General features: G+C 40.2%; 1 protein-coding gene across 1 annotated transcript in view; it reads left to right on the forward strand.

The window, feature by feature from the left end:
* The first annotated feature begins 2,476 nt into the window (after positions 1-2,476).
* Positions 2,477-16,016, forward strand: part of col22a1 (collagen, type XXII, alpha 1) — a 285,704-nt gene continuing 272,164 nt past the window's right edge. The window contains exons 1-2 of the mRNA XM_072569542.1: positions 2,477-2,956; positions 9,937-10,061. Of these exons, the coding sequence (XP_072425643.1) occupies positions 9,974-10,061 (88 nt within the window). The 5' untranslated portion in view covers positions 2,477-2,956; positions 9,937-9,973. The remainder of the gene's footprint in view (positions 2,957-9,936; positions 10,062-16,016) is intronic.

Raw genomic sequence — 16,016 nt, forward strand, 5'->3', positions numbered from 1 at the left:
GTGCATCCGTTGTGATTATGCACCCAGTTGCAGTGCTGAGAGCCTTGTTCCTGATCCAGGTTATTAATTAGATTAAAAATGATCAAACATTAAACAAAGTGAGAAAAATTCTTCCTTCCTCTCTTTCCCCAATTTTGTGTCTGTTAAGGCTTCTCCATAGACATCCGTGAAGGTATGCCTCTTCATCTTACCTCATCCTTATGGAGTAGTTTCCCTTATGCTGCACAAAACCAGCAGAGGAACAGACCCTTCGGTCCAACTCATCCAAGCTGACCATATATCCCAACCCAATCTAGTCCCATTTGCTCGCACTTGGCCCATATCCCTCTAAACCCTATTCATATACCCATCCTGATGCCTTTTAAATGTTGTAATTGTAACAGCCTTCACCATTTCTTCTGGCAGCTCATTCCATACACACACCACCCCAGTGTGAAAAAAGTTGTCCCTTAGGAACCTTTTAAATCTTTCACCTCTCACCCTAAACCTATGCCCTCTAGTTCTGGACTCTCCCACCTCAGGGAAAATACCTTGTCTATTTACCTTATCTGTGCCCCTCATGATTTTATAAACCTCTATAAGATCACCCCTCAGACTGTGATGCTCCAGGGAAAACAGCCTCAGCCTATTCATCCTCTCCCTAGAGCTCAAACCCTCCGACCCTGGCAAACATCCTTGTAAACCAATTCACTATCTCTCTCTTTCTAATGGAGGGAAATGTCATTTGTCCTTTCAAGACTGTAACTCCTTATCGTGTACAGCAACTGGACAAATGATATGGTCCATGTGTTGGAACCATTGGCTTAGATTTTCTGGTGTGTAGTGAAAAATACTAGAAATGAAAATAGAAGAAAGTTGTGGAAGTTGAGCAGTTCTCTGAACATCTATCAAGGCAGGTGCAGAGCCACCTTCCATATTCTAAAGAAGAATCTTTGGACTCGAAATGTTAACTCTGTTTGTCTCTCAACAGATGCTGCCAGACCTGGCATTTTAAGCTTGGGATAGGACGTATGCCCATCCCATGGGATCGTGCTTTTTCATGGAAGTGGCCTAATTGAGCCCCAAAGACTGGTTCAAATCATAAATTCCACCAATGGATAGCTTGTCACTGTTAGGAGGGAAACTTGGAGTGCATTCTGCAGTTAAAGGCTGTGCTATCTGACTGGACTGAAGGACAACCCAAATATACATGGAGTAGAAAAATAACACAGAATGTGCACCTGCATCCAAAAATATTTGGTATGATCAAAGTGCCTAAATTAAATTAGATTACTTACAGTGCGGAAATAGGCCCTTCGGCCCAACAAGTCCACACCCAGACCCATTCCCCTGCACCTAACACTACAGGCAATTTAGCGTGGCCAATTCACCTAACCTGCACATTTTTGGACTGTGGGAGGAAACCAGAGCACCCAGAGGAAACCCACGCAGACACGGGGAGAACGTGCAAACTCCACACAGTCAGTCACCTGAGGCAAGAATTGAACCTAGGTCTCTAGCACTGTGAGGCAGCAGTGCTAACCACTGTGCCACCATGCTGCCCAAAATTCTAGGAAGCTCTCATTGATCCAATATTACAAGAGATGTGGGTATGGGATATCAGATTGCTTGATGCCCTCTCCTCATACACACACACACTCATATATCAAAGCACTGCACACACTCTGTGTGACAACAACTTACCAACAAATGACAATTTAGTTTTGAACACATTTTAATTCTCTTACGAGATTGGCTAAGACAGGTGGATTGAATGTCAGATGGAGGGCTTTTCGGCCTGCCCACATTTAATTGTATTGGTGAAAGCAAAGGAATCCTTACCAGGAGGACACCATGCTGTTCTGTGTGCAGTGTCATAGTAACTTCTTAATTGTTCAGCAGAAGATAAATATTTCCAACAATGCTTGGTACATTTGAAAATGCACCACTTCTCTGAATCAACCTCGAGTGTGACATAAAGGGCAGGACTGCAGCTTGAAATCAGTACCTTCTGATTCAAAACTGACATACTCCTCTGTGAGCAAAGCCAGGACATTACATCTCTCTCTCTCTCTTTTCATACATTTTGAATATTATAAAACCATCTTGGTGTCAGCACAAGGAATATTATCCCAGTTTAAAACATGGAATCAAAGGATGCTGCTTTATTTGCATTTTGTTTTGTGCTTTCATTTATTTCTGTAATTTCAACAAGCGTCACGTTTAACAATTAAAGTTCGAGCCCCTCTTTCGACTTCACTCATTTCAACGTCAATTTAAAACTAGAACACGAGGTGGCGCAATTTATCCGCACAGCCGCGTGGAGGCTGGATTATCATTGTTTTTGGAAACATCAGCTCTGAAATATATATATATATTTAATCTGTTTCCCATCAGATGACACATATATCTTTAATGTTATATTAAACTTTAGAAAGTCCCGGCTAGGGATGAAGCAAACCACAAGTGCCAGTGAAGGACAGCAACCGGGTTCTCTGTTTTAATTGACTTGCTATGAGTTGGTTTCAGATACACAAGGACCAAAATACCCCAAAGTTTGCTATAATTGGATAGGCTGACATAAACTGCCGCTGAAACTTTATACAGGCAGCTCTCCCCCAAAGTCGAGAGAGTGAAGATGATCAAGAGATGGGGAATTTACTGATAGAGAAAGAAATAGTGAAAAGGCACGTTCATTTTTACATGTTGTTGACTGTGAACTTTATCTTGTTTTTCGTGTGTAACAAGATTTAATTGTTCGGTGGATGACACTCAAAAAAACATTCAAGTGCTCTTTCCCCTTGGAAGAAGTTGGATTCTTGGATCCTGAGGGGAGAAATGTCACTTTGAAATCCTGAATGCATAGTTGTCAGGTGCTTTTTCGTTTTTTTACTTATTTTTAATTTTATATATATCTCGTGGTCATTAGAATTGATCTTGGAAGACGTTTTTAAGGGAAAAGAATTTTTTATTGCAGGTAAGAATTTAAATTGAAACCAATGTAATAACTTGTGTTTGACTTTAATGCTCCAATGAGTGTGAATTACATTTTGGGAGAATGCCAAGTTTAAATGATTGTTTTAAAGTTCAGTGAAAAGGCATAATTGGCAGCATGTGTAGTTAAACAATTATCCGTGGTGTTTGTTTAAACTTTTATTTCAAAATGAGCAGTCACAGTCTGTCATGTCCCATGTGATGCTGTGTTTAATCATTTCAGGGCAATGATGCTGTATGCGTTCGGCGGTATTATATTGAATTATGTTGGATATTAAAAGTGAACTGTAAGCAAAATGTAGGTTTTGAGGGCAAACATTCGTCGATTGACTTCCAACTCCACTGTCCTTTTGAGCTGCTCCCTCCAGTCGCCTGTGTTAGAGTAGCAAGAGTTGTCTGAACAGCTAATGTAACTGAATCATGGTGAGAAAATGTCTTTAATAGTTTTGAAGCTGGTCTCTGTGCATGTGTTTGTCTTCATAGTTTTGATACCTGCCATTGCAGACAGTTTCCCAATCTGGGCATCCTAGTTCTCATTATTGCAGACAGAATGTAGCACTGTACTCTGCCACTGTCTATATGCTAAGAAAGAGTATCCCCTTCTACATCAGGATAACATACCTATTAATAAATCAGCTATCTAATGTCCTAATCATCTGTCAGGGCTTACCATCAGAAGGCAGGCCCTTTATCCTGTGGCTTCCTAATGTCCCACCTAAATACCAAACTTTACACTGAGGATGAAGTTACAGAAACATAAAAGATAAGACTTAATCCTTTGAGTGTATTCTACCATTCAGTGAGTTCATGGCTGATCATGCCACTCAATACCCTGTTCCCACTTTCCCCTTTAATCCTGAAAAATATATCTAACTCATTCTTGAAAATTAGATTAGATTCCCTACAGTGTGGAAACAGGCCATTCAGCCCAACACGTCCACACTGACCCTCTACAGAGTAACCCACCTAGACCCATTCCTCTAACTAGCACACCTAACGCTGTGGACAATTTAGTATAGCCATTTCAACTGACCTGCACATCTTTCGATGGTGGGAGGAAACCAGAGGAAACCCCACATAGGCAGTCACCTGAGGCAGGAATTGAACCGGGTCCCTGGCACTGTGAAGTAGCAGTGCTAACCACTGAGCCACCATGCTGCCCAAAAATGTTCAATGTTTTGACCTCAACCTCTTGCTGTGGCAGAGAATCTCAGACTCAGTACTCTCTGGGTGAGGACCTCCTAACCTCCGTCCTAATGGTCCACCCCATATTGTCAGACTCTGGCCCCTGGCTCTGGACTCCCCCACATCCTTCTAAATCCAATGAATGTAGTCATAATCAATCCATACCATCCCAGGAATCAAGCTGGCAAACTTCCATTACACTCTTTCTATAGCCAGAACATATTTCCTTAGTTGTTTTAGACTTCATGATGCTGTGGATCAGACCTGCCTTCAGGGAGACAATTTAAGAAGAACTGGTTCTCAGGTCAAGCTGACTACTTCTTAAGTCAAACCTGGACACAATTCAGTGACTGCATCAAGATGCTAGGCCTTGATATATTAACTTTTCTGTCCTCGATATCTGTTTGTATTCGTAGGGCAAGAACTGAATGTGTGTCAATAGTTATGAGATCACGCCACATTAAAATGCTCCCTCAGAAAATATGTTAAAATTAAGTAAAATATCAAATAATGGAATGAAACTACAAAAACATATTGAAAAATTGGAACAAGCGTGGGCTTTTTAGACATGATTTGGAAATGCCGGTGTTAGACTGGGGTGTACAAAGTTTAAAAATCACACAACACCAGGTTATAGTCCAACAGGTTTAATTGGAAGCACACTACCTTTTGGAGCGATCCTTCATTGATATTATAACTGAGCAGCATATTGCTGACTTTGTTCTGTATCCCCTGGTACTTTTGGATTGAGTATCAATCTCAAATTTAAAATTAACAATTGATCTTACATCAATTACTGTTTGTGAGAGAGAGTTTCAAACATTCACCACCTCTTTATGTGCCGAAATGTTCCCTAGTTTCACTCCTGAAAGATCTTTGCCCATTTATAGATTATAAACCACCCACCTCCACCCCAGAGATTCTGAAAGGAGCAAATTCTTAAACAATGAGGAAAAGACTGAACATCAGTGTGCAGGCAACCTTGTGTGAATATAATTTAATTGAATGGAAGTGAAAGAAAATAACTTATTGAATCCTGTGGTCTAGACTGGCGCTATTGAACTATGTTCCCTGATATTTCTTTCCCCTTTCCCATCCTTAAAAGTCTGTCTAGCTGTGAAATGGGGAATTTAAGAAGAGGCAGAGTTTAAGTTATAGAGTCATGCAGTAGCAATTTTAATTTTTTTTTTGCCATTGATTCAAGACAATTTGTTCATAATAAATAGTTATTTTCTTGTTAAATACAGAAACTTGAGCATTTCATTTTAACCAGTGTTTATCCATCAGGTAATTTGGAGACTATGGATAGTTGCATAAAATGATTCCCATTTGTGATGACGATGGGAATACTGGAGTTTGATTTCCAGGGCAAGGCTCTAGTGGTCATGACACCAGCCTGACTCGGAACTATATCATCAATCCTTTCCTGTCCCTCCATATAAATCCTGAGATTCCCTGTGGAATACCTAAACTGAAATTGCAGCTATTTCAGAAGGCAGCTCGCCATCATGTACTCCAGGCATTAAGGGGATGGGCAATAAACACTGGTCTGGTGAGCAATGTGCCAATTCCATTGAGAGCATAAAAATAAAGCAAAGAACTGTGGGTGCTGGAAATCTGAAACAAACACAGAAATTCCTTAAGACCCCTTAAGGGTTACTGGACTAGAAATGTTAATCTGTTTTTCTCTGCACAGGTGCTGCTAGACCTGCTGAGTTTCTCCAACAGTTTCTGCTTTTTTATATTGACAGCATTGTAACAAAGCATGTGGAGTCTCAGGTTTCATAAATAGAGACATTGAGCACAAAATGTTGTGCCTGGTTTTGGTCACCACACTTTAAGATGATTGTGTGTCAGGGTTATTGAGAGGGTGCACAGGAGATTTATCAGAAAAGTTCCCAGGATGGAGGACATTAATTTCAAGGTGAGATTTATGAGACTAGAAATAGAGAGAGATGGATTGGATGATGACAAGCTTGGATAAAGTAAACAAGAAAAAGACTTCCTATTTGCTCATGACACAAGTGGTAATGGTCTGGATGATGCATGGATGATCAGTAATTTCAAAAGGAGGTTAGATTAGCACTTGGAGGGAATAAACCTGCAGGAATATAGGGATAGAACAAACCAATGGCACTGACTGGACGACTCCATAGAGAACTAACATGGACCTGATAAGTTGAAAAGCTTCTTTCTTTGCTGTAACTTACTACTGTATAGGATTCTATGATCCTGATACTACTGTAATCATTTTTAGCTTAGTGTTTCCATGAAATTATTTTCAGATGCATGGTCACAATCTCAGCATAGCATAAGTGAGCAAACTTACAACACCTTGCTTCAGCTGGACTGTGAGGTTGGAGTCAGATTTGGCTGTTTTCTCTGAAGAATCTTATCTGCTTTGAATGAGGCAATAAAAATTGTTTAAGTTGTCCTTCAGCCTGCTCCTTCCTGGTATATAACGTTGGCATGTTAATGTCTGATTAAAGGGATTTTCAAAACAACAAAACTAGTTAAAAATAAACCTTGCTGCAGCGTATAATCAGTGTATCTGTCTGCTTTCTATTATGGTTATTCAGTAAGTTTAACATCTACTTTTATTTTTGAAGCCACATTAACCAAGTAGAAATCTTTTTAGTGTTGCTTGTTCTGTTTAATTAACAATCCCCTTGGATTTGGTGCTAAAGTGACAATAAAAAGCCAGTGACTGAAACCCAAAAGCTGCAGGTGAAATATAGTCAATTTTTCAATAACGCGATGGTTGCATTCTTATGCAGCCCCGTATTTTAGAAAAATCGTGCTTTAGAAATAGCATTTCAAGTGTTGGTGTTGTAATCATGTTACAGCCAACGCACGTTTTAAGAGTTCACACTGAACAAATAGTGTTCCCAGTTTGTCAATCGCGTTATAGTGACTTTGCATTAATGAAACACCTACAATAGCAAAACGAACTATACTGAGGGGGATAATGAGGACAGTTTTCTTCAAGTTTGGAAGAGCTTTAATATTAAGAATGCTGTTTGCATCAGTGTGGAGGCCTGGAGCGATGTCAGTAAGGACAGCTTGCCCTGCAGTTTGGCAGAAACTTCTGCAAGATTTTATTTAGGATTTTAAAGGCATTGAACCATCAGAGGAGCTTCCAGCACTCAATGTAACATTATGTCGCTCTTACAAAGCAAGTTGGGTTTGAAGAAGTGGAGACTGATCTACAGCAACTTGTTGCTGCATGAGAAATTGAAGCTGGAGTTGAAGACGATGAAGTCCAGGATGCCGAATCACGAGAACTTTCCATTTCTCTTTTATCTTCTATCCTGAGGGAGGGTAAGAAGCAGTTGCAGCTCTGTGAAGACAATGACTACAATGCAGAATGCAGCAGGAAAGCAGTTTGTGGCATAAACTCTGACACCTCATGAACGGCTTCTTCACGATGGCAAAGCAGCAAAAACTAGATGCCTTTTTTAAGCCAACCCCCAAGAAACAGTCTGAGGACAATGAACCACAGCCATCCACTTCTGGACTATATATTTTCTTTCGCCATTACCCTGCACCTAACTGCATCTGAAAGTAATGATGATGCTGATGATGACCCTCAGTCCCAGTCTTAATAAAGTACTGTAACTCAGCAAACTCAGAAACCCCTTAATGTGTTAAATTTATTGTTTTATTTCATTAAAATATATGATTTTAACATTTACATAGACTGTGCTACCTTTTGTATTGGCTAAATATTACTTACGTTTAAATTTTTACTGATATTTTTGGTGGTTCTCCCCTAACCCTGTTTTTCCCATGTGCCCTGTTATTTCAATTGCACGATTTTCTATAACACAAGGTCACATGGGAACAGAACTGCTATGTTATAGCAGAACAGACTGTAGCTGCAATCAGCTTCCTGAATATGCACCTTAAATAATAAGCTTTAAAAGCTGCTATTGTACCCTGGTCCTTGGGTTGAATGAGAGAGGTTATACTCGGAGGTAGAAAGAGCACTTTGATGTTTTCAGAAAGCTCACCAATGGTGGGTGGATGGCTTGGGGCATTGTCCAGAAGGAGGGGAATCCTGAAATCCAAGACTTTCCTCCTGCAATAATTTCAAAAAACATCCTCTAAAACATTAACAATCAGGTCTGAAAAAGTTTACCCTGGCATCCAGCCTCTTTCGCTTGACCTGAAGTAAGCACCTTGAGTATGACTTAAGGTAATCAGGGAAGGAATCGTAGAATAACTTTATGCCTCAATTCACCAATCGCATTACAGGCAAATCACAACCTGTAGTTGTAGGTATATGAGATAAATATGGGGTCTGTTGAAAAGTTACTCAGGAGCCAGACTATACATTTAAATGGGCAAAAGTGAGGACTGCAGATGCTGGAAACCAGAGTTTGGATCAGAGTGCTGAAAAAGCACAGCAGGTCAAGCAGCATTCGAGGAGCCATTCCTGATGATTTTCCTGCTCCTCGGATACTGCCTGACCTGCTGTGCTTTTCCAGCACCACTCTGATCTATACGTTTAAATGTATAATACTGTGTCTTAAATAGAGACTTTTGGAGGGTAGTTCTTGCAGCCTTATATATATAAGCAGTTCCGTTTCTGGTCAATGATAATCCCCAGTACGCACATATAGTCAGGGATTCCGCAATAGTGATTGGAAATTAAAGGGGATTTCTTGGATTCTCTCACGTTGGAGATACTATATTTGTGACTTGAATGTATCTTGTTTCTTGTCAGTTCAAGCCTGAATCAGGTCCAGGATTTATTGTATTTCGTATGAGGACTTCACAATTTGAAGGAATGCAAATGGCGTTGAGCAACTATCACCTAGCATCCTACTTTTGCCTTTATATTGGAGAGAAGGTCATTGATGACCAGCTGAAAATGGCCATGGATACTATCCTGAGAAACCTCTGCAGTGGTGTCCTGTAGCTCTGATGAATGATTTTCAACAACTTGAACAATCTTGCTTGTGCTAGGCAAACAGGGAGAGTTTACCACAATTCTCATTGACTCTAAGTTTACAAGTTTATGAGAGGCATGGATAATCAGAGGTTTTTTTTCTCCCAGAGTGAAAAAGTCAATTATTAGAGAACATAGTTTTAAGGTAGAAAAGTGGTCAGTTTAAAGAAGATGAGAGAGGCAGGTTATTTTTACACAGATGATGGTAAGTGCCTGGAATGCACTGCCAGAGGTGGTGGTGGCAGCACATACAACTACTGTGTTTAAGAGACATCTTGACAGATGTATGAATAGGCAGGGAATAGTGGGCTATGGACCCCAAAGAGGCAAAATGTTCGAGTTTACAAAGACACCATGTGTCGGTGCAGTCTTGGCAGGTCGAAAGGCCTGCTCCTGTACTGTTCTTTATTCTCTGTTTTGTTACGCCTCCTTGACTTCCAACTCAGTTAAATGCTATCCTGATGTCAAGGGCAGTCACTCACACATCACCACAAGAATTTAGCTGTTTCGGCCACATTTGGATCAGGCTGTAAAGATGTCTACCCTTGAGCTGCCCTAGTGGAACCTGTACTTAGATTATCATCTCAACCAAAAACAATGATTTGGAAGATTAACTCTTCAAGAGAGGAAGCAGATCAGAGCAAAAATAAAATCTAGTTTTATTTGTAAGTTTATACAAATTCAAACATTCGATACACTAAAATACATAATTTTAGGTATTTAGCAATATCATTGCAGTTCACATGGCCGCACTATTATTTGTTGAATAGAATGCCGAGAACTGTCAATGAGCCAACAATTAACCTCTTCCTATTTTACTACAGGGTTTAATGTCCTTCTATCTCTTCCCTGCAAAAAGGAATGGTCCTTCGAGCAATGTCTCAAGTTTCTGTTATTATCATAATTCTCTTGTTATGGACTGGAGAAGAAACAAATGCACAGAGAGCAGGTATGATGCTCATTTCATTATTAAAAGCATGACTGATCGGTTATAATGCAAATCCTATCTCTCCTACAGTAACTGTGTCTGCAGCCCACTAAGTTATAGAAATCACAAAGTACAAAATGATATTGCTCTATGTCTGCTGTGATTTGGACTTTGGCTGCTTCCTTCAGTTCAACATTGTTGTACTCTGCATTGTCAAGTCCACTTCTATTTTGATTTTAATGGTACCACCATTGTGGAAAGCCCTTTCAGCAAATAACTCAGTGTACAAAGTCTTCCAACTTCTTCCACTTTCCTCTAAACCTGGGCCATCTTGTTGTTGTTCCATTCTCCTCCTGCATGGACCATTCAACTCCATAATTTAGCTGAGGTGTTAATTTAACTAACTACCTTACCACATAAGAAAGAATTGGATAGAGCTCTTAAAGATAGTGGAGTCAAGGGTTATGGAGATAAGGCTGGGACAGGATACTGATTGGGAATGATCAGCCATGATCATATTGAATGGCGGTGCAGGCTCGAAGGGCTGAATGGCCTACTCCTGCATCTATTGTCTATTGTCTATTGTCTATTCTACAGTGGACCTTTGAAAGCTGGTCTCTTAATGTTCTTGCTATTTGCTATTATGGGGACCCTAACTTTAGTTACAGGCATTCAAGTATCTGTGGATGATCTTAAAAGTTTCAGACAGCTCGCTGGAATCTTCTAAAACATCCACGAGATTAAGAATTACAACAAAAACAATTTCATCCCAAATCCAACAGCTTTATTGTCAAAAACTCAATGCAGAATGATTTAAAATAGTTAGACCTTAGTAAGTCAAACTAGGTTAACTGCAGATTGATTGATTGGATCTTATAAGCTGACCAGAATCAATTCACTTGCAGACCTTTCTTGTTGATGGTTTCCCAACGGCAATGTCTCATAATGAATTTTATGCTTCAGCTGCAGTGCGCAGCAACTGCTCTCATGCTCAATCCATCTGAGTCACTCGATTGGCAGTCTCAGAATGGTTTCTGGAGAAGTCAGCTCGTTTCCACAGCAGACTTAAACAAATTCCTCCACTTCAATGCAGAAATACATGCCTGTGGATGCTTCTCCAAGCTTCACTTTAAAACCCACAGCAGCCGATGTTCTATCACTCCCTGTGGATGAATTGGCCTCAGATAATACTCAAGTTTGTAAGTCATTCAAAATGCAAAGATCGTACATCAACCTTGTCAGGACATTTGATTCTGAACCAGAAATTCATGGACTCAATGTACCACACCAACAATTTGAGTCCATAATAAAGTCTGACACTTTTCTTGGTAAGGGAGAGCTTCATATCAGGAATACCATCATCGGGATGAGATGTTAAAGCTGTCTGTCTTTTCAGGTACATATAAACAATCTCATTGCACTTTTCAGAGAAGTGTAGGTGTTTTCTGCTATCTTTAGCCAATATTCCTCCCTCAGTCAATAGCACCACAGCTGATTATAAGCTTGTCTCTATACTTAGGGCCTTGCTGCATGAAAATTGCTCACCACTCCTCTTTCACCCAACAGTTCAAAACATCTTAATTGGCCCAAAGTACTTTGGCTTATGTTCTGATTTTGAAGAGTAATATGTCAGATTCAAATATCATATGCACATAATTATAGGAATTTAGTAATGTGCTATACCATAAAACATTGTTGCAGTCCATACAGCCACATTGTGCCAGGGTCTAGTTGTATATTTATTAGATTCAACTCAAATTAGCTGGTCAAACAGTTCAGTGTATGTTTTATAATCCTACTGCCAGTTCAGAACCCAACATCAAAACAGATCCAGTGCCTTCTAGGACATTAAATAATATGTTTTGGAAATTAAAAATAGGGAAATGAATAGTTTGAATATAAGTGAAGGGAGAGGTCTGTATGGATGTACAGATGGCATTAAAGACAGCTGGTGAAGTCATAAGAAAGGAAACTTTGACTTTGGTTTTGTGCCTAGAAACTTGGAAGGTAAAACTAATGAGATAATATTGAACCTCGACAAGAATTTAATTAAGCTGCTGTTGGAGACACTTATGTAATTCTGACTACCCATTTTGAAGAAAATAAGAAAGCGAATGAAACAGATTTCATATGAAGTCACTCTGATGATAGTAGGGGTTTAAAACAATTTAATATTTACTGAAAAAGAACACATAGAGTCTTCGAGATGTACAGCACAGAAACAGACCCTTCGGTCCAACCCGTCCATGCCGACCAGATATCCCAACCCAATCTAGTCCCACCTGCCAGCACCTGGCCCATATCCCTCCAAACCCTTCCGATTCATACACCCATCCAAATGCTTTTTAAATGTTGCCTCCACCACTTCCTCTGGCAGCTCATTCCATACACGTATCACCCTCTGTGTGAAATAGTTGCCCCTTTGGTTTCTTTTATATCTTTCCCCTCTCACCCTAAACCTATGCCCTCTAGTGCTGGACTCCCTGACCCCAGGGAAAAGACTTTGTCGACTTATCCTATCCATGCCCCTTGTAATTTTGTAAACCGCTATAAGGTCACCCCCCAGCCTCCAACACTTGAGGGAAAACAGCCCCAGCCTGTTCAGCCTCTCCTTATAGCTCAAATCCTTCAACCCTGGCAAGATCCTTGTAAATCTTTTCTGAACCCTTTCAAGTTTCACAATATCCAACAGTGGCCTAACCAATGTCCTGTACAGCCGCAACATGACCTCCCAACTCCTGTACTCAATACTCTGACCAATAAAGAAAAGCATACGAAACACTTTCTTCACTATCCTATCTACCTGCGACTCCACTTTCAAGGAGCTATGAATCTGCATTGTTCAGCAACACTCCCTCAGGCCTTACCATTAAGTGTGTAAGTCCTGCTAAAATTTGCTTTCCCAAAATGCAGCATCTTGCATTTATCTGAATTTAACTCCATCTGTTACTTCTCAGCCTATTGGCCCATCTGATCAAGATCCTGTTGTAATCTAAGGTAACCTTCTTTGCTGTCCACTACACCTCCAATTTTGGTGTCATCAGCAAACTTACCTCTTATGCTCACATCCAAATCATTTATATAAATGACGAAAAGTAGTGGACCCAGCCCCAATCCTTGTGGCACTCCACTGGTCACAGGCCTCCAGTCTGAAAAATAACCCTCCACCACCACCCTCTGTCTTCTACCTTTGAGCCAGTCCTGTATTCACATGGCTACTTCTTCCTGTATTCCATGACATCTAACCTTGCTAACCAGTCTCCTATGAGGAACCTTGTCGAACGCCTTACTGAAGGCCCTCAGGACTCCCTCCAACAACTGGCCCACCACTGATGTCAGGCTCACTGGTTTATGGTTCCCTGGTTTGTCCTTACCACCCTTCTTAAATAGTGGCAAAGATTTTTATTCTTGCACTCATCAGGATAATTTGCGAGAAATATCTCAGCAAAGGGAAAATGGGCATTTATTTTGTCTGAGAGAAGTTAATTGATTGACAAGTGAACTTTAACTTGTAGAAGAAGCATTGACATGGAGAATATTCCAGTTAATTATGACTGACAGTTAGCTTGCCAATGAACTACAAGGCTTTATTTACGCTTTAAACAAGACAGGTTGACTCTGATTAGGAAGACATTGCCCTGAGGAATGATTAAGAGGAGAACAGGGGTTCTGTGTATTGATATATGTGCCTGTCAAGCTTTTGTGTCTTGTTAAAACTTATTGGTCTACCCTCCATAAGTTTGTGTTCAATTAATGCCCATATTATAATTCACTCCAATTCCCTATTCATCCAGTATCCTTGTGCTTGATGACCCTCAAAGCATTCCTAGTCCATCCATACCATGTTATTAAAGTTTCTTTCATTTATTCACATCCCTCCATGATCTCATTTCTCACTGTTTCTGTAAAACTCGTCCATTCCCTGTGTCCCTTCAGGAACTCTGTGGTCTTCCAACTCTAGCCCTGTTTACATCCATCTGAATCCCACCTCTTACATCCCCGCCCACCTTCCACTCACTAATGGTGCTTGTGCCTTCCACAGTCTCATCTCTCAGCTCTGAAATTCCTTTAGTAAACCAATGTAACTCTCCAAAACACACATTTTCTTTAAGAGGATCTCTAGGGATTATGGCTTTGTCCAATCTTTTGAGCTTAGTTCTTATATCTCCTTCTTTTAGTCTCTCCAAATCTGGAAATTGACCAATGGTACTGATAATCAAATTAGTTATATCAATCAACCACTAACATGCCAGTCAGGGGACAGTTTTTTTTAATGTGCCAGCTTCAAACGTAGACATCTTGAACCGCAGCAGTAGGTGCTGACACAAGCTTGATGGAGCAAGTTCTGTGCTGGAAGGCCTGAAAGATGAAGCACAAATTGTTCATTGACCAGTAACTTTGCCTGTCCAACAAATTGACTATAATTCATTGTTGTTCTGTTGAAGGCAGTGCTGTACAGTTTCTCCTTTCTGTGATTTGATATTTTCACCCCAAGGTCAATAACCATAGAAATAACTGAAAAGAAATTGACCTCACTTACTCTGAATACACTCGAGGTGTACCCTTGCTAAAAAATCCATGAAAATAATTGCAAACATCACAGAAGAAAGTAAATACACTGCCTAGGAGAAAGTGAGGACTGCAGATCTGGAGATCAGAGTCAAAAAGTGTGGTGCTGGACAAGCATAGCAGGTCAGGCAGCATCTGAGGAGCAGGAGAGTCAACGTTTCGATCATAAGCTCTTCCTATCTCAATTTTCCTGCTCCTCGGATGCTGTCTGACTGACAGTGCTTTTCCAGCACCATACTTTATGACTAAATGCACTGCCTGATGAGCAGCACATCACAAATGGGTAGTACAAAGCTCCAGTATATGGTATACTTAGATTTTCAAAACATTTTGCTGAAGGACTGTTCCTAAATCTGAAAGGAATAGGAAATAAATGTGAAAACTGAAAGTTGATTGAGGGAAACAATGTATCAAGTACTTGCCACGTGAGTGATGTTAGGGCTTTGAAGAACCAAAGGGTTTGATGCCAGGTTCCTTCTGTTCTTAGGTTCATGTAAGACTACGGAAACCTTATCTTTATTGCAGGTTAACAATGAGACTACACGGTCCTACTTTAATCCTGGGTGAAGTGGGTACTGCAGATGCTGGAGATTAGAGTCAAGATTAGAATGGTGCTGGAAAAGCACAGCAGATCAGGTAGCATCCGAAGAGCAGGAAAATTACGGCTCCTTGTCTGAAACATTGATTTTCCCACTGTTCGGATGCTGCCTGACCTGCTGTGCTTTTCCAGCACCACTCTAATCTTGCCCCTATTTTAAACCTGTCTAAATGAGTTGTTTTGATTGGGTTAAACTTAGGCCCATGTTTGCTTCCTATCATCTCCCCATTCAGCATAGATATGAATGTGCAAAATGAACTATTAAAGGATACTAATCCAGAAGGATTTAAAATGAAACATGAAAATCCTGATATTGCGAAATTCAGTAATTATCTTGAATTTTCCACTCTGATGGAATGCAGTTCACTTCAGCAACATGTTCATGAGCCAGTTGTTCTCAAACCTGCACAGAGGGAATATTTACTTTTCAGGTCCAATCAATCCCATCATAATTTATCAATGACTACAGTCCCTGCAGGTTATAACATTCATACCTGAAATCAATTTGGCCAATTTTAACTCATTTTCTAACAATTAAAGAGGTATGAAAGAAAATAAAGTCAAATCTCACAAATGCCAGTCATGTATGGCAGACATAGAACTGTTACACTGTTACACTCTAGAATATGAGAGGTAATTTATTCTTTACTGTGTGATGGAATCGCATTGTTACAAATTATACACGCTCCCTTGGAACTGGGCAGTGGAAGATTTGATGACAATAGGACAAAAGAGATCAAAATTGGAGGTGTGCAGATATTTCTGCCCATTGGTGCTGACAGGAATCAGATGGTGTAATCTCAGTATTA

This window comes from Chiloscyllium punctatum, chromosome 5 (assembly GCF_047496795.1).
Source record: "Chiloscyllium punctatum isolate Juve2018m chromosome 5, sChiPun1.3, whole genome shotgun sequence".
NCBI lineage: Eukaryota > Metazoa > Chordata > Chondrichthyes > Orectolobiformes > Hemiscylliidae > Chiloscyllium > Chiloscyllium punctatum.